Source organism: Herpailurus yagouaroundi, unplaced genomic scaffold, assembly GCF_014898765.1.
Source record: "Herpailurus yagouaroundi ecotype Mexico unplaced genomic scaffold, PumYag 184, whole genome shotgun sequence".
NCBI lineage: Eukaryota > Metazoa > Chordata > Mammalia > Carnivora > Felidae > Herpailurus > Herpailurus yagouaroundi.
The window spans coordinates 41,085,542-41,104,399 of record NW_024412415.1 but is presented as its reverse complement, the minus strand read 5'-3'; the positions used below and the strand labels follow the sequence as shown (position 1 = coordinate 41,104,399).

The 18,858-nt window shown below is 49.0% G+C and overlaps 2 protein-coding genes across 2 annotated transcripts in view; one reads left to right on the top strand and one right to left on the bottom strand.

Annotated features, from left to right (window-relative positions):
- The first annotated feature begins 1,508 nt into the window (after nt 1–1,508).
- ISL2 (ISL LIM homeobox 2) lies at nt 1,509–7,205 on the top strand. The gene is made up of 6 exons (XM_040493346.1): nt 1,509–1,652; nt 2,509–2,698; nt 2,979–3,241; nt 5,010–5,293; nt 5,865–6,032; nt 6,436–7,205. The coding sequence occupies exons 1-6, from the start codon at nt 1,595–1,597 to the stop codon at nt 6,550–6,552; spliced, it is 1,080 nt and encodes a 359-aa protein (XP_040349280.1). The 5' UTR covers nt 1,509–1,594; the 3' UTR covers nt 6,553–7,205.
- Nucleotides 7,206–13,347: 6,142 nt separating this feature from the next.
- Nucleotides 13,348–18,858, bottom strand: part of SCAPER (S-phase cyclin A associated protein in the ER) — a 512,156-nt gene continuing 506,645 nt past the window's right edge. The window contains exons 32-33 of the mRNA XM_040492187.1: nt 16,630–16,681; nt 13,348–13,793 (exon numbers count right to left, since the gene is read on the bottom strand). Of these exons, the coding sequence (XP_040348121.1) occupies nt 13,690–13,793; nt 16,630–16,681 (156 nt within the window). The 3' untranslated portion in view covers nt 13,348–13,689. The remainder of the gene's footprint in view (nt 13,794–16,629; nt 16,682–18,858) is intronic.

Sequence of the window (18,858 nt, the reverse complement as noted above, 5' to 3'; positions counted from 1 at the left end):
CGGGACTGCCGGCGTGAAGCACTAGACACAGCTCGGGGGCGGCGGGTGGGCGCTCTCTGGCTGTGCGTGGACCATTGTCAAGTAGCGAGTTTGGTGTGTATGGAGGGCCTAGCCCGAACTCTCCGCAAAGTCTCTCCCTGCACCCTTGGCTGCACCCCTTTCCCAGAGAGCAACCGAGAGCTTGAGGCCAAACAGACTTAGATTTTTAGTAGAAAGGCCGCAGCGCTCGACCGCACCCTCAGGCCGACCCGCCAGGGTCTGACATTTTACCCCAAGGCGCGCACCAAGTTCTTGGTACACCTTTTAAAGGGAAAACAACAGCCACCATGGTTAGATATATGGTATTTATAATTCATGGGCCAGTCTTTGAACCCTTTCAAACAAAACCCACAGCGATTTCTTTGAAAGAAAGAAATGTTTGGATCCTGCTCCAAAGTCTTGGGTTTTCTAAGGATCGACAAACCAGTGCACAGATAGTAAATTACCCCGCGCGCTACATTTGTTTCTGATTATTTGCGTTGCAGTTGGTTTGTGAAATCAAACAGAAGAGCTTATAAAAATCGCTTATTTGGGAAGTAGGACATACATTCGACCCCAGCATTGTTCCTAGAAGGAGCTGTGCTATTCGGGTGGGGAAAAGATGAGGGGAGCCCGTGTTAAATTACCGCCCCCCCCCCCCTTACACACACACACCCCGCCAAACCTCCAAATGCAAGTCAAGGCTCGAATCAGGATCCGACAAGCGTCTTCGAATTCTGCGTTCTGGCGCTACCCATCTAATGCTCCAACTTGGAGAAGTTTTCCACAGGCGGGCGGATGGGGGAAGTCTAAAAAGAGTTTATCCAAACGCCAGTGGTCGTTCCCTAACTTCTCTCTCTAGCTTGTACCCTGAGGACAAAGGCACACGAGAGGAGAAAGGTGATCGGCTGGACGGTGATGGTTATGTCCAAACAGACCTCCCTTTCCCCTAGCTCTCGTTCCAAAAGAGTGGATTTTTAAATTTTTTTATTTGTGAAAGTAGGGAGCATTTAAAGGAGAGGCCCGCCCCCCCCCCCCGTCCCCACCCCCTCCCCAGGTATCCATCACCCCGCTCGGGCACGCCTGCGGAGACTGCCCGGCAAATCCATGAGGAAGCTCAGAGCTGCGGTGGCCGCGGAGCCAGCTCGGCGGTGACGCAAGGTCCAGCAGGGATAGCCCGACCAGGGGCCGGAGAGAGGATCCTTGTAGATTTCGGACGAGGGGGCTGCGCTCCATTGTTCACTCCGGGCCAATCAGGGTTTGTCCATTTCCTTGCAGCCAATCCCCCGTCACCCTCGCCTTCCACCCAAGCCACCCCGCCCTACAGCCCCCAGGTCCCCATTACTTCCCCCGCATCCCCCGAGGTTCTGGGGAAGCTTCATGACGCCACAGGTCCCGCCCCCAGCTCCGGCCCCGGGCGAGTGCGTGCTGACGTCATGCTGCGTGCGGGCCGGTGCGGAATCGCTCCTTCAACTCAGCGGGGCAGGAGGAGTTAGTTACCAAAGAGCCGAGGCTGGGCGCGCGACCCTCGTCCTTCTGCCCCTGCCCGCACACTTTGCACACATCTCTTTTCTGCATGGTGGATATTATTTTTCATTATCCTTTTCTGGGTGCTATGGGGGATCATTCCAAGAGTAAGTCTTTCTGTATGTGGGTGTGTATGTGTATGTGTTCAATATGCATTATTTCTAATGCAGAAGAATGTTTAGCGGATTCTACAAGTGGCTTCTATTTGACAGGACACTGGGAGAGAAAAAAAAAAAAAACAAAACTAATGCATTTCTCCTGCAGGCCACTTGTCCTTTGGAATCCTGTTGTTTTAATTTACAATTAAACATTCTTTCTCAATGTTAGGCTGCTAGGCTGACCTCAGGTTGTGAAATCTGCTTCTGTTTTGCGCTAGGGCAACTAGGTTTGATTGGGGAATATGGGCTCTTTTGCTTGCTTGCATGTCTTTTTTGGCCTTTCCAAGAAGGCAGATTTCTCTAGCTTGATATGGGATATTTAAGAAATGTCAGAGAGGATGAGAGGAGACTCCGATGAAAGCTGATGTGTCTGTGTTGGGATTGGAGGGAGTCGCTGTAAGAGGGAGTGTGTGGACGGAAATGCCGGAACATCACCGTTCAGTATTGATGCGGTGGCGTCCGCAGTGCTTAAATGTCTTTTTATTCTTTCTTCCCCCCCCCCCTACGTATTAGCTTTTAGTTACAAGATATTATCAATAAAATGACTGTGTCCAAATGAATGTAGTAGCGGAAAAAAAATTGGGGGTGGAGAGGAGACAAAAAGCCTCCGCAAATTCAGAAGGTTTTGTTTTTTCGTTTCCAATTGTTTGGACGTTTAGAAAGCCCACTTCCTTCTTGTAGTCGCAATTCTTGAAAGGGAACGAGGGAGCGAGCGGGTTGGGTTGGGTTGGGGTTGGCGTGGCCGAGGCCCAGAGCGGGTCCGGAGAGCCTGGCCTGACGCGGGTCCCGCGCCCTTCCCTGGCAGAGAAGCCCGGGACGGCCATGTGCGTGGGCTGCGGGAGTCAGATCCACGACCAGTTTATCCTGCGGGTGTCGCCCGACCTGGAGTGGCATGCCGCCTGCCTCAAGTGCGCCGAGTGCAGCCAGTACCTGGACGAGACGTGCACGTGCTTCGTGAGAGACGGGAAGACCTACTGCAAGCGGGACTATGTCAGGTGAGGCCGGCGAGAGCCGGGGCTCAGCTACCGCCTGCTGGGGCTGGGGCTGGGGGTGGCGGCTTGTCTGCGCTCCCCAGCCTGGAGAGAAGGCCACTCCTACTCCGAACGTGTGCCGCCGTGAGCGTCTGGGCCTGCGAACTCCCCGAGGGTCGGTCCCCGCAAGCTCCCTGTGGGCCACAAAGCGTCCTGGGCCCGCGTGCCCGGAGCCGGTGGCAGACCGGGAGGCGAGGCGGGCCTCAGGCCCCTCGCTGACACAGACCGCGCCTTGGTCCCGCAGGCTGTTCGGCATCAAGTGCGCCAAGTGCCAGGTGGGCTTCAGCAGCAGCGATCTGGTGATGAGGGCGCGGGACAGCGTGTATCACATCGAGTGCTTCCGCTGCTCCGTATGCAGCCGCCAGCTGCTGCCCGGCGACGAGTTCTCGCTGCGGGAGCACGAGCTGCTCTGCCGCGCCGACCACGGCCTCCTGCTGGAGCGCGCCGCGGCCGGCAGCCCGCGCAGCCCCGGCCCGCTCCCCGGCGCCCGCGGCCTGCATCTGCCAGGTAAGCTGCGCGCGGGGCCCGGCGCCCCCTGCGCTGTTGTGAGTGCACGTGCGAGTGTGTGTTACCGGAGTGCTTGTGCTCGGACGAAAAGTTGTCACTCGTGCGCGGTTCCGTTTGCCAGGATTGTGTGTTTCTGTGTGAGTGCAGATCTGTGGCTAGGAACACAGGAGAGTGTGTGTGTGTGGGGGGGGGGGGGGAATCGTTTGTGGATCAACATGAACAGGGATTGTGTGTAGGAGTGTGTGAGCATGCGGGGAATTGTCGAAAATTGTGTTCTCCATGATCAGGAATATGTGGGACGGTCTGCCAGGAGTAGGAGCGTGAATGACAACAGAATCTTAGCAGTGCCTGTCTGGGAAACTTGTATGGGGAATTACAAGCACTATGTGTTGCTGCCAGAGAGGAAAGCTAGGTTTGCCTGGGGGTATGTGTGTAAGGAATACATCTCCCATCCCAGAACTGGGCCTGGGCTCCGCCAACTAGCAGGCCAGCCGCCCCAACAAAGAGCCGGTGTCTGTATTTGTGTTTTGAGACCCAGTTTGATGAACAACTTAGCAGAGTGCTTCTTCCGTGGGGAGGGTGTGGTGGCACAGTGGACTTGAGGTCATAGAAAACATTTCAAGGGATGATGCCCTTGGTGCTAATCAGGAGCTTCCCAGAGATGGGGTCTGAGTGTGTGGTTAGTGGGCAGGATGGTGCCCCCAGGCTGGGCAGCCACAGACCTGAAGCACCAATCTCCAGATCTGGCTGAGCCTCTGGGTGCTCTGTGGTCTTGTAGTGCTCCTCCCCTCTCTGGTCCTCTCTTGCCTCTCCTATAGAATGAGGAAATTGAGCTGGATGGACTATTTGTAAATATTTATTCAGACCTAGAAATGCCTGAAGGAGGATATAAATTGAAACAGTGCAGTATATATCCATGGGTGTGTGGACCTAGTTTGGATGGGGGTGTGAAACAGGATGAAGCTGGTGTTGAGTGCACCGGATTTCGGGTCTCAGAGGTACTCCCTTTTGTGTGTTACGGGTTTCAGGCTGCCGGCGCGGGGGTCAGGCGCTATTTACCCGGGGTTGAGAATGCTAGCCGCTGCGCTCGGGCCGGGAGGGTGAGCTGCGCCGGGCCAGGGAAGCTGGAGCCTTGAACGAGGATACCCGAGAGCTGAGGCTGGAGAGCTGGCAGTGAAGAACGTTTGGTCCCTTGAGGACCGTCCGCACCCCAGGCTGGGTCTTCGCGGCCTTGTCCCAGTGGTCTCTGCACGAGGAGGAATGGCTCTCGCAGGCCCCCAAGAGCGGGAGACAAGCCCCCTAACCCCAAAGCTGCGCGGCGCTCTGGGCCCCTGTCGGTCCCCTTCCCCCTCAGAGTCCCGGGAGCTCCTCCTTCTTCTTCCTCTGAAACTCCGACTTCTTCCGGAGGGCCTCCTTCGTCCCGCAGAGCCCAAACGGGCATTCCTAGGGTCGGGTAAGTGGAGGAGGCACAGCCGGGAGCGGCCACCCGGCTCCCGCAGCCGGCGTAGCGCAGGACTCCCACGCCCTGATGGAGCTCCGGGGACAGCGCTGCGGGGCAGCCCGATCGGGGAACTAGGGAAGGGACGAAAATGCAGAGCTCCCTCGGGGTAGGGCGAACAATTGGAAAGGGAGACGAACAATAAAACGAAATCAACGGAATTGAAAAAGGAACGAAATAGAGCCTCGGAGGGCTCAGCCGCCGCAAGGTGGGGCACGGGGCAGGCGGGTGGCGGCCCCTCTCTCACGTCTTGTCCGCCTGTCCTCGCAGACCCCGCGTCGGGCCGGCAGCCCTCACTGCGCCCGCACGTGCACAAACAGACGGAGAAGACAACCCGCGTGCGGACGGTGCTCAACGAGAAGCAGCTGCACACTCTGCGGACGTGCTATGCCGCCAACCCGCGGCCCGACGCGCTCATGAAGGAGCAGCTGGTGGAGATGACGGGCCTGAGCCCACGGGTCATCCGCGTCTGGTTCCAGAACAAGCGCTGCAAAGACAAGAAGAAATCCATCCTCATGAAGCAGCTGCAGCAGCAGCAACACAACGACAAGACGGTGAGGGACCGTGCAGCGGAGGAGCGGGTCAGGTGGGGCCTCGAGTTCTCGCGGCAGCGTCTGGGTGCCCTTTTCAGGGCGGGCTCTGGGGACATCCAGGGGCAACTGGACTCTCCAAAAGCGTTTGTTTGTGCGTTCAGAGAAAGGCTTACCTTGGGGATTAAGGCTCAATAATTATTGTACCTGATGTCGGGTCTCCTCCTTGTTCCAGCGGCAGACCTGAGCTGGCACGCAGGAGGCATGGTTATGCATCTCCCGCTAGTCCCGGCGGGTTGTGTCCTCTTGGCATGGCTTGGTTTGAACACCTTTCCTCTTGAAAAATGGGAATACAGGCCTCAAATCCCTTTGTTCTGTTGGCTGCCAACGCTGAGGCTGGACTATGGTGGAGGTTCTGTGTCCGGGGCATCTTAACTGGGGAGGGAGGGCTCACCTGGGTACGGTGGAATGTGCGTCTCCCCCCAAACCAGGACCCATATCTTGGGCCAATGCCTGCGGCCTCAGTGCCAAAGGCGGCGGGAGAGGTAAGGCCTACCTTGAGCGGCCCTCACCTCCACTTCCACTTGTCCCTCAGAGCCTCCAAGGACTGACCGGGACGCCCCTCGTGGCGGGCAGCCCCATCCGCCACGAGAGTGCTGTTCAGGGCAGCGCAGTGGAGGTGCAGACGTACCAGCCACCGTGGAAAGCCCTCAGCGAATTTGCCCTCCAGAGTGACTTGGACCAACCCGCCTTCCAGCAGCTGGTGAGGTCCTGCCCTACCCACCTGACCTCACTGCTCCGAGGGGTGGGATTTGGCCGTTGGGCGGAGGTGGGAAGGGGGTACTTCCCAGGGGCCTGTCGTAGACAATGAGAGGGGGCATACGTTGGGGGGGACTGCAACTGCACCTCCGCCCAAACATAATTCGCTCTAAAGCAAGTCTCCCTGGATTAAAGCCCTCAAGAGGCAGGTAGAGGGATTAACCCAACTCCAGCTCTCGCCCTAATACCCTAGAGTGCGCTTGGGGACCTGGCCCACTTCCCCGAAGGGCTTGCTCCCAGCTGGTGGCTTGTCCCTAAGGGACACCCTCAACTCAGAGCACACGGTCTGGGGGCACCAGCTCTGGCATCTCTTCACCTGCCTTTTCCTGGTGTCTCTGCATCCCCAGGTCTCCTTCTCTGAGTCTGGCTCGCTAGGCAACTCCTCCGGCAGCGATGTGACCTCCCTGTCCTCGCAGCTCCCGGACACCCCCAACAGCATGGTGCCGAGTCCTGTGGAGACGTGAGGGGACCCCATCCTCGCCAGCCCGCGGACCTCGCATGCTCCCTGCATGAGACTCACCCATGCTCTGGCCATTCCAGCTCCGAAAACTCTCTCGCCTTTGTAATTATTATTATTGTTATTTAAAGAGAGAGGACAGAGAAGCAGTCAGGACAGCCCAAAGCGCCAGGATGCAACCTGCTTTCACCAGACCGGAGAGCCCTGATCCAAGAACTTTTATTTTTTCAAAACCAGAATTTGGGATTTACTAGAGTTAGCTCTGCCCTCTTCTCTTCCCTCGCTCCGCTTGGCTGCCGCCGCTCTGTCCGCGCCCCCTACCCGCGGAGAACGCGCAGGGCCCATCTGGCGCCGGGCCACCCCCAGAACTCGCCCAGGCGGTCTCCAACCCCAAGCCGGTCCCGCGCTCCCAGGCAGCTTTGCCTGGGCTCTAAGCGGGGACAATCCAATGGAACAGACACTCAATCCCCAAAGCGCATGATTGCCGGAAAAAAGTAGAAACGAGACTTTCCTGAAAATGTGTTAAATTATCAGTCGACGGAGGACAGAGTGTGTGAGCCTTTGCCGAACAAAACGTAAGTTATTGTTATTTATTGTAAGAACAGCCAGTTCACAGTGGGATGGATATTTTGATCTTAATAAAAAATAATAATAACCCGATGCGATGCTGCTGCTGTGTGCTGTGGGCACAGCGGGAGGGCTGGACGAGCGCCGGTTGGGGCTCGGAGCTTGTTTCAACGAAACAGCGGCCGAGCAGAACCCGCCGCGGGTGCCCAGGGGTGGGCCCAGCTGCTTGTGCCCGCGCCTCGCGCGCCGCTGCCCTCAGGGCTCCCGCGCGGCCGGGGGGCGGGCCCGGCGGGGATTGGGCGCTGTTGGGGGGGGGGCGGGGCTGGGTCTGTGCGCCCCCCGGCGGCCCTGGCTGGCGCTTTAGAAAGCGCGGCGGCCCTCCCGGAAGTCGGCGCGTGCCCCTTGCTCCAGGCCACGCTCTGTCTGCACTGCCCACCACCCTTCCCCGGTCCCGGGCGTTTCGAGGCCGAGGTCCGCGGGGCAGTGGGGGGAAACCTCGTTTGAGCGGGAAACCTGTGATGCTCGGTTAGCGGCAGTTCGGCGGACTCCAGCCTGCGGTCAGGCTCGCGAGGGCGTCTCGTACCCTCAGCTTTGCCTCTGCTCTTGGAGCAGAACCCAGTCCGGTGCACCCCTAAAGGCCGAGCCTCCACCGCTCGCTGCATTTTCGGCCGGTGCATTCGGGCCCTTCCGGCGCTTCTTTTCCGAACCCCCTGTCCAGGGCGCCTCGCACGCCTGCCACTCGGGCCATGCCGTCGACCAAAGAGCCCGCGGGCCCGTGGCGAACAGGGGGGCTGTGACGGCTCACCCTCGGCGCTGTCCCCAGAGTGGATGCGCGACGTGATCAATCTCGCTGCATTTATTAATTCCCCTGTCTAGACAGAGGAGAAGGCCGGGCGGCGGCTCCTTATCTTCGTTTGGCATCACCTGCAAGCGATACACTGAAGGAGCCACAACAAGCCCCCGCTAGGATCGTGGCTGCCCGGGAAAATAAGTCCACCCAGAACCAGTCTGGCGTGTCCTTGGTTTATTTTCTTTCCAGACCCGAAATGCAGGAGGCGGGGGATAGCCCGGGTGGGAGGGGGCTGGGAATGGCCCCTGGATATGCCGTGCCCAGGTCACTTGGTGTGACATTTCAAACCCCTGCGACTTGTTTTCTTGAAAACTGGCTTTAGTGATCGCAGGAAATAACCGAGAGATACTGAATCTCCAGTAGGCCCCCGGGCAAGCACAAAAAACAGGAGGCTCAGGTTTTACCCTTAACAAATATTTAACCCTTTGGCAGCCTGGGACAGTTCTTTTCCTCTGACCAGGCCTCACTTGGTGGACTCAGGAAACTGCCACCCTACCAGTCAATCCACTACTCTTGAAGAATCTCTGGCATTGGGTTTCCGTTTTCTCGTCCCTCGAGATAAATGACCCCAAGCATATCCTTCTTTGTCCAGGATTTGTTTTGAAAGAGCAATGCCGTGAATAGGGGATATCTCGGGTAGAGTCTGGTAAGGGAAAATGTGTCTGAGCGGCAGCTGTGGTCTCTGGATAGAAGAGTAGGTGCCTTCTGTTAAAACTGTGGGCTGCTTGGATGGCCAGAGGCCACTGTAGGTTTTTCAGCAGAGCTGAGGGCAGGATTCCGTCACCTCCCCCTCCCCCATTAGAAATGGAAAACTGGAAGACTAGCTGTCAATTATTGAAAGAAAATGGGAGGTGGGAAACTCAAGCCAATTTTATATTTTACTTCCTCAAAGTCAAGGTGATGCTGGCACAAAATTTGAAGAGAACATTCCCTTTCTTCGGGATTTAGGAAATGGTGCTGCAGACTTAAGAGATAAGGGAGGAGATACATAGGGTTAATGAGGACCAGGTTTACCTCTCAAGTGCCTAGAAACGGTTTTAATAATCAGGGTTAGATTCTTTGAGGCTTTGCTCCCTTAAGTTAGACCATTCCTTCCCAAACAGAAATATAGATTATTTTCTCTTACCTACTGGCTGGCCATTGGATAGCAGGCTAAACTTCCAAGAAATCTTACTTTGGAAAACTTTTGATTAATCCAGAATATTAGGTTTTGTCACTTTAAAAACGGAAGTAACAGGTTCTTGAGTAAAGAATTTCATTAATGTTTGTTGTTAATTAGCTCTGAATTTTTGCTTTTGAAAGACTGCAGTAGTTTTTTAATTTTTAAAAATTTATTTATTTTGAGAGAGAGACAGCACGAGTGGGGGAGGGGCAGCAAGAGAGGGAGAGAGAGAATCCCAAGCAGGCTCTGCCAGCTCCCAACGCAGGGCTCGCAGGGCTCGAATCCACAAACCGTGAGATCATGACCTGAGCCGAAACCAAGAGTCAGATGCTTAACCAACTGAGCCACCCAGGCGCCCTGAAAGACTGCAAATGCTACAAACGGAAACATCTGCCTAAGTACGGTAAACTCTGTGAGTGTGTCAGATTTTGAATATTGGGACATTACCCAGATAAAAGTGATTACCATTTATTAGGATGCCTGAATCTGTATGTATTACTATGTAAAATATACACTCTTCTGTAGTTGGTTGCTGGCCACCCAAAAAGGTGCATCATTTCCACGGAAAAGCTTTGACTTTGAAGCCTTATTACAATGGTCTCTGGTGTGGTGTCAGATCTATGGTTGGTTACATTAATAAATATCAGTTTTACTGGTTCCCAGGTCATCTTTAAACATGCTCAGTAATACAGTCGGGATTTCCTTGTAAATTAAATTACCTGTAACAATTACAAATGTTGTATTTTATGCTTACTGAACTTTCAGAGTGAGATGCCCAATTGTGTAGTAAAAAGTTCAATAAAAAGGGGCCATAGGTGGAAAATGGGAGTTAGTTATTTAACTAGATTCACTTTAGAATATTTTTTCCAGAAGATTTATCTAATAATTTGGATAGCCCTATGTAATTGAGGCAGGAGAGGGATTCCCAGAGATGGAAAAGTTTATGGCCATTATACCACAAAATTTAATACATATTGAAAGGCTGCACAATTCTGGGAAATTCAGAGTCCCTGTGGCAGTATTCCCAACGAACTTTAATATTTAATGGGTTGTGGAACAGAAATCAGCCTTTCAATTTTGAATGTGGAATGGCTTAAAGCTCAGAGCTGCAAATATTGTGTTTAAATGAGACGTTGTCTAAGATTGTTCTCTAGAAAATGTTAATTCTGCCACTGCTGCCTGGGGGAGGACCTACATTGCCACACATTTTAGTTAGCTGTGTTTTCCCATAGAAGTGGTCACCAGAGAGAGCAAGAGAATTAGCTGAATAGCATGCTGGAGAGAAGAAACAATGAATGAATAATAAACTATTTGAAGAGAAGTTCCAAGCAGGAAATTCAGAGTTTATTAAGCTGATGTAGGGAAGATTAGAGGCTTTTAAATACGGGTCTGATTGATGTAAAGGTAAACTTTCCTCAAGATACTGGGATTCAGTGCAATAATGAGGATTGTGTGACCAATTACAGACTAGCACCTTGTTGAGAGAGACTGTGCATGGACGATGCAGATAAACGGAGTTAGACTGAGAATAGCAATAGCAGAGGAAAAGGGCACAAGAAAATACTCACTGGGATCCAGATGTGGATTTGTGTGGGGATTTGGGGTTGGCTCAATTTATAAAGCAAGTTTGGGGCCCCGCAGCAATTGGGCCAGAAAGGCAGGACTTCTAGGTGATCAGGGCACCTCCTCAAAGTCAGCAGCTGGCGGGAGAGTGAGTGAGGGAATGAACGGAGGGGCAGGAGTTTAGGAAGGCTGAGAATCTCCCGGTTGGCAAACAGGGTATTTAAGGGGGTGGTTTGAATGCGGAAGGCGGGAGAACCTCTGGGTTGGGGGCGTGGGAACTGGGAGAGAGAAGTGGAAGAATAGGGATGGTGAGGAGTAATCCCTTTTCAGATTATCGACACCTAAGAATTTAGAAAGGTGGCAAGAAGCTCTGGAAGAAATGACCCAAGTGGTTTTCCCAGCTGCGCTGGGGAAGGAAGGAAAGGCTGGGCCGGGAGGTGAGGCTCCCACCTAGGCGCAACGGGGGCGAGGTTCAGGGTCCGGGGTCACAGAGGCCCCGAGTGCCTGGAGCCAGGGAGAGGCTCCGGAATTTCGGCAGGAAGCTGTGGCTTCGACATCCTGTTGGGCATCCAGGGTGTCGAGCTCCCCAGAAGGCGAGCTGCCGCCCGGAGCAGGAAATTCAGTTGGGTAACAGCGCTGGGCGCTCAAATGTCGCTGCTGCCGGGCTTCGGGCAGCTTTTTCCTATTTGGCTCAAATTCTGGGCTCCGACGCCCGAATGAAGTTGTTGCTTTTTTGCCCCAGCCGCGCCCATTCGCACCGTCAGCTTCACAGGCTGGACCCAGCATAAGCCTTTCGCCTGGGCCCAGCCTGATCCACTTGTGGCCCCTGAGCTCGGGAGACCCGGGATGCGGCCCCCGCCACAAGTGGGTGGCACTCGTCCCCGCAAATTGGAACTCACTTGCGCGCCGCACCCTCCCAGTCCCCGGCGAGTTTGTTAATCGTAAAACCCAGGGGAGTCAGAACTTCAATCATTCTGGCCGGGCGGAAGGCGCCTTAAACTCGAGACGCACAGAGACCGTGAAGGTCGGGAGTCACCGAGGAGTTGCAAGGCCCGATTCTCGAAACCTCCCTACCCGGGCGGAGCCGGGATTCATCTCAATCAGGCGACCCCCCCCCCCCCCCCTCCCGGACGAGGGGGGCAAACGACACCATTCAATTAAATGTTTAATTGCGAATTCTGGTATGGTTTCTGAGAGGTTAATCACAGCTGTTTCAATTATTTATGGCTTTCTGGCAAATTTCCGACCAGATAAGAAGTATATTCTATTGTGAAGCATCTTGCAGGAAATCTTATAAATATTTGATTATTCCTTTCAGCTACAAGGATTCTGCGTTCACGCCCCAAGACGCGCTGGGCGAGAGGCATTCGGGAACTCCTCTCCAGGTTGGGGCTCCCGGGCGGGCGACTGCTGGTCGCCGATGGAGCCGGCCGCGGACACCTGCCTGCTCCTCCGCCCCGCCCCGCCCCTTCCCCCGCCTCGGGCCGCGGAGGAGCCCCGGCCGCAGTCTCGGAGGGGGCGTGCGGGAGCTAGGGCCCAGCCCCTCGGCCTTCGGAGAGCGGTGCACCGCCCGGCTCGCGGCATTGTGTGCGCGCCGCCGCGGCGTCCCGGGTCCGGCGCCGGATCGCCGCCCGAGCCCTGGCGGGAGGGGTTTCCCGAGAGCGGGTCCCGCTGGCTTTGGGGCCGGCGGCCCCCCCGCCCTGGAGCCCGGGCAGGACCCGCGGGGTCGCGGCCCCAGCCCCGCAGCGGCCCCTGCGGCCCGACGTGGGGAAGACGCCCGGGACCCGCGCCCGCGGGAGCACAGAGGGCACAGGGACGCGTTCGCCGTGGTTTCCGTCTTTATTTTTTTTTTTTTAATTTTGGGGACCTCTTCATTTTCTTTCGATTTGCAAAGAAGTAAAAACACATAGCTCAGCAGCTTTGTGAGGCTCTAAAAAGGAGTGTTGTGAACATTAAAAAAGCCGAAACTTTTGTTATTTTCTGGTCCCGCCCCGCCTACCTTCCTATAGCTTTGACTCTGACACATATTCAGGCCACTTTTTTTTTTTCCAACCAGATCTTTTCTTCACGGTAATGTTTGATCCTTATCGGACAGAAATTATTACAGATGTCATTCAGTGAGCGGCTTAGCACTGGCCGTCGGCTTAAGGTGGTGAAACGCTGGGAACGAGATATGAAAAGGTCTACGTCTCCCAGGCAGACCCTTCTCACGTTCAACTGTGAGCGGGGCATCGGAGTTTAAAACTTTTATTCAGAGCCCTTCTGGCCTTGTTTTATGGTTACTTCAGAGTTGCTTCATTTCACAATTATTTGAGGAAATGCGTCAAGGTGATTCACTATGGCTGATCTTTTTGAATCGATAATTTTTATTCTGGAGAATACTTTCAGTTCAGCAATGGTTCTCAGTCCTGTCTGCTAGGAAAGTCCTGTTCGCTAGGAAAGGTGAGGCGGACCAATGGATACAATGTCCTAAATTCATTTCAAATAGCCCCCAAACCTATTATGTAATTAGAATAGCCAAGTGTTCCAAACATCTTTACTCCAAACCTTAAAAAGGGAAATTTAGAGGTTAATTTTAAGTCTTTAATTAAAATACTCCCAGAGTTGGAGTTAACATTTTTCTTTCAAATTGGTATTGTCTTAATAAGAAAAGTCACCACTGCAAACAGAATAAGTTATTTTATTACAAGAACAAAACAGACTTGCTAATTTTATGTCTAATTTCACCCATATTACAAATGCAAAGTATATATTATCATAGGATGTAGGTAACCGAACTCCAAAATATTGTGCATAAGTGAAATAAACTCAACTTCCAGAATTAGAAAGAACATTAAAGTATCTACAGTCATTATAAATAGTGCAAAGTATATACCATATCTACAATGCAGGGGGAGAGTATAAACATGTGAAAATGAGCTTCTTAAGGAACAGTTAGAACATTTGTTTGAACAGTTTAAAATATTAACAAGGGCACTCAAATACAGAACTAACCAAATCATTTATTTTTTCTCTTTTTTTAAAAAAAACTGTCGAGCTTCTTCCCAGGCCTCCTGAGGAAATCTGTTAGCCAGCTCAAGATAGTCTTGGGAACCAAGGGATTTTCCTGAGAAGAAAAAAAGATAATAAATTCTTTGAAGTTTAAGAAATTAAAATTATTTTGATATCTGACTACAAAATGGAGACATGCACTTCAAATAAACCACGATACAAGTTTATATAAAGAAGGTAACTGATCTATTTTTATCTACCTACAGCACAAAATATACATATTTTAATCACAATTTATTTTGTGCTTCTAACATATTCAGACATTAATCCCTATGTAAAACATTACAAAAAAACCTGTTTTTGGACTCCAGAGTAAGAAAATAGGGGGAAATAAGTATGGTGATCCAAATAAAATGACAGTCATCTCTTCCATCCTTAAGTTAGCCTCGAAATGATATATCTGTATATAAACGACATTTGTCGCCTAAAATAGCCTAATTTAAAATATTTTAATTTAAATATGACTTTAAAAAATGCTCAAATCTGGCATTCAAGTCATCTAACAAAGCGAAGGGAATGAGTGAGAACTTTACTGGTTATCGATGTAGGCAAAGAAAACAACCTCCTAGCTGGGTAGTGATTAAGCAGCCAGTGTTTGAAAATCAGAATTCTCCTTTAGCAATAAGAATGTGGTGCTACCAGGAGCTGCTTTACACTTAGAATGTAGAGGTTTACCTGGGCAATGAACTAAAATGCCTTGAAACATTTCTGGGGACTTAAACTAAGCAAAAGGAGAACAGATGTCTAGTATGGAATCATTTTTTTAACTTTTTGAATTATTTTTTAAAGAAAATTTCTTTTTTTTAAAAAAAATTTTTTTTCAACGTTTATTTATTTTTGGGACAGAGAGAGACAGAGCATGAACGGGGGAGGGGCAGAGAGAGAGGGAGACACAGAATCGGAAACAGGCTCCAGGCTCTGAGCCATCAGCCCAGAGCCCGACGCGGGGCTCGAACTCATGGACCGCGAGATCGTGACCTGGCTGAAGCCGGACGCTTAACCGACTGCGCCACCCAGGCGCCCCAAGAAAATTTCTTTTTAAAAAAATGTTTATTTATTTTTAAGAGAGAGGAAGAAACTAAGCAGGGAAGGGGCAGAGAGAGAGGGAGACAGAAGATCCAAAGTAGGCTCTATGATGAAAGCAGCAATTCTGACGCGGGGCTCCAACTCACAGTGAGATCATGACCTGAGCTGAAGTCGGTGCTCAACCCGCTGAAACATCTAGGTGCCCTCACTTTTTTTTTAAAACCAAGTAAGCATATTAAGAGCTGTCACCAATATAATGACTCTGAGAAATGCAGAGAACAGTTCTCCATTTGCTGTTTTACGGATTAAGCATACTGGAATTGGGGAAAGTGTGGATGTCAAGAAGATGGGTCCTTGGAAAAGAAAGAAGGTTGAAACTCTCACAGGCCTCAACCCACCGAGCTGAGGCAGCTCTTGGGACTATGTCTGCCAGATATGTAGCAAATGGTGACTCATCCTTACAGTCAGGAGAAAGGAAGAAGAAAGAATGTCTGTACTTCTTATGGGCAAAAAAGTTGCTGTACAATTAAAAATACATTAGATTTTTCAAGGCATTTTCATATATTCAAAATTTAAAACACTGTTTTAAGAAATAGTAACAAATTATACTGATTTCACTCACTGCAGCCTCCAATAACTTAAAAAAAAAAAGGCTGTGACTGAGTCAGGGCAGTCCTGAACTTGCACACTAATTCTGGCTTAGACAAATGGTACTATGATGTTGATTTGAACTTCTGAAAAGGAACATACCTTTCTGTTTACTTCTCTGAGTGTCTGAACCAATAAAACCTGACCTTTTCTTCATGATACTGGTACAGCTTTATATTCTTTTCTATGTACTTTTCAACATTTGCCCACTATAGATAATTGGTGTACGTGTGTGTGTGTGTGTGTGTGTGTGTGTGTGTGAGAGAGAGAGAGAGAGAGAGAGAGAAAGAGAGAGAGAGAGAGGGAGGGAGGGAGAGAGAGAGGGAGGGAGAGAGAGAGAGAGGCGAGGGAGAGAAAGAGAGACTGTCCAAGGTGACAAGGTGACTCACCACCCCTCCAAGTAGGGGCTACTTGGTGGGTCACCTAGAGGGTCCTGTTGGGAGTGGGCCTCTGTCCACTTTAAGGAGTATCAAACTAATGGAAGAATTGGGGAAAAATCTGTATTAGGGCCTCATTAATCAAAGGTGCTGTCACAACAGCCAGACAAAGAGCCATTTGTACTTCTCAATTACAGTGTGTGTAGCAGAATATTTTTAAAAAGTAAAAATGTCCTTAATATTCTACATCTCCAGCTCTGATCATAGGAAGCACCTCAGCAGGAACACTACAGGAAAAAAAATGCTTGTAAATCATTTGGCCTCTGAACTCTTACTAATCTGATGTTCTTTTTTCTCCAAGTAAAACAATTTTACAGTTTTTATTTTCAATAAAAATATCCGAGTACTTGAATTTAAGGGGGGAAATATGGGGTATTATCATTCATAATTTTATTCTGAACACAGACAGGAAACCAAATCTATGTGATTTTAGCATTTATGTGAGTAATGTAGGCCAATATTAATGACCTGATTGTCTCCTGTATTACAAAGTGGCTCTTTAGCAATTATTCACTATTTGTTATATCTTGTATGAGGTGAATATAAATTACGTAAAGATGTTTTGTGCTTTTATTTTCAAAATTTCTCTGTATATTCTGATGCATTAATGCTTGATGACAAAATCAGTTTCTTTACTCATTGAATTATAATTGGTATCCAAATCTCAAATGTTTTAGGGTGATGTAATAAAATGATTTCTGTAATAGTTCCAGAGGGTGGAGTAAGAAACATGTCCATTCAGCTAACAAACATATGACATTTCATTTCAATAGGACGTACCTTTGGGCTGATAAAGCTGGTTATCTGCCTGACCTGAAGTCTGTACAAAATCCTGTGTGAGACAAGAAAAGTGTTTTTATACCAGTGCTATGAACAGAGAATTTCTCTGACGGCAGTTTTAAATGTGATTCTGAAGTCTAAAGACAACTATTTTTGCATGAATACTTTGGAGCCCAAATATAAAAGCTTAAGAAATTGGTGTTCAGGTTCTCAATTTAAATCAAATAGCGATGACTCAAATCTTGGTACAGATCATCAGGGGCCAGAAACTACAACTTTATTTCAGCAAACTGAATGCTTTAGCCAAACTTGCTCTTAAAATATTGATAGATTTTTAACATTTTTTAAAAAAGCATAACTCTAAAAGCCCTTACATATTCTGCAGCTAAAAAAGCCTAGTAATTTCACTTTTATGTAAATTTTCAGAGACCTATGACAAACTACCAGCTCCTATTTTTAGTATCATTTTCTAGTGACTATTAATAACCTAACACATGCAGACCTCAAAGAACCACATTATACACTAAAATCCACTATATATTCACTCCTTTGAGCATAATTATTTATAGAAAAGAAAATCTGATTTAATTTCACTAATCTAACATGCTATCTCAAATAAGAAATTTCTGTAACATTTACAAAATGTGTATGTCCAAATGTATGTTCAATTTGTTACATTTACATTAAATTCCATTTAAATGTGTGTTAAATAGCACAGAGAAAAGTTAGAAGGCTTTAAGATCAATACCAGATGAAAATAAGTAAAAATTTTTTACTTTAGATTCTGAAATCATTTGTATTTTCATAAACTGTTTTCCAAGTGGTTGAAAATGTGAGGGACTAAGTTCATACAGATGCAAAACTGTCTTTGCTCAACTATCACTGTCTTGGTGGGGCCTCTCTGCTCATGTCATAAAAAAATTGCACATCACATCCCCCTCCCTGGCAGCCCATCCCCCTTCCCAGCCTTATTTTTCTCCATAGTACTTAACACCACCTGACATGCTATTTGTTTTACTTTTCTGTTTGATTCCCCCCACTTTAATGAAAGATCTATAAAGGCAGGAATTTTTATCTGTTTTATTCATTGGTGTATTCCTAGTGCCTAGAACAGTGCCCAGAACACCAGAGGCACTCAGAAATTACCTCCTGAATACAAGACTGAATTTTAAGATCAGTCTTAAAATACTCTATAGTGTATTTTTAAATTATTATTATTATTGTTATTATTTTAAGTTTATTTTTTTATTTTAAGAGAGGGTGCAGGGGAGGAGCAGAGAGAGAGGGAAACAGAGAACCCCAAGCAGGTTCTGTGCCTTCAGCACAGAGCCTGACCCAGGACTCGATCTCACAAATTGTGAGATCATGACCTGAGCCCAAACTAAGAGTGGGCTGTTTAACCGACTAAGCCACCCAGGTGCCCAAGTATTTTCTATTTAAATTTTAATCCTAAGCCTTTAAGAATATATGCAAAATCTTAAATGTTGCTATGATGGTTATGTAAGATTTTATTAAGGTTTTAATTTAACCATAAGATTTTTGTTTTGAAATCCATACCCTACCTGTGGATCTGCAGATCTTTGAAAAAATTTTCAGAAAACAGAACCCAGACTCAATTGGAACAACTAAGCTGAAAGTAAACATTTCTAAACACAATTGATCTAGTTGTATTTGTTAACTGATGGTCTAATAGAGGATAGTTTAAAAAACATAAACCACTAACTGCTGTCTAAGGTGAAGAAAGCTGGACTCTTTAGCCATCCCAACCAGCTGGGCACTATCACATCCTTTCAACAAAGATGCATGTATATTTGCCAGAATAAAGAAGAATACTGCTACAGAGCTCTGCTTTCTGTTTCATTGTTATTAACAGAAAACATTGTCTTTTAATCACACGTACATCATGGAACAAAAAAACGTTGGTTTTATAGAACATTTCAAGGAAAATGGAAGATTTTCAGCAATGAATGATCTACAATGACAGAAAAAAAGTTGCAGGATTAGCTATTAGCAAATGTTAAAGAATAGCCAACTTGAGTTTCTATTGTCAGTTGACGCAGTTAATTTAGATGTGAAAATACTGCTTTATTTTGCTACAGCACTAATTCTGATTCTAGTCCTACAGAATTTTAACCACATCAGAAAAATATAAGGCCATACTTACAATTGTTAGATTTTTAAAAAAGCAATATAAGCAGGTTTTTATTACACACACGTGTGTGTATGAAT

What these genes read in the sequence shown, in the direction of transcription:
- ISL2 (XM_040493346.1), top strand. Translation starts at nt 1,595, where the DNA reads ATGGTGGATATTATTTTTCATTATCCTTTTCTGGGTGCTATGGGGGAT. An exon ending in CCGCGGCCTGCATCTGCCAG is followed by an intron (nt 3,242 to 5,009) that starts GTAAGCTGCGCG and finishes CTGTCCTCGCAG; the next exon opens with ACCCCGCGTCGGGCCGGCAG. An exon ending in AACCCGCCTTCCAGCAGCTG is followed by an intron (nt 6,033 to 6,435) that starts GTGAGGTCCTGC and finishes CTGCATCCCCAG; the next exon opens with GTCTCCTTCTCTGAGTCTGG.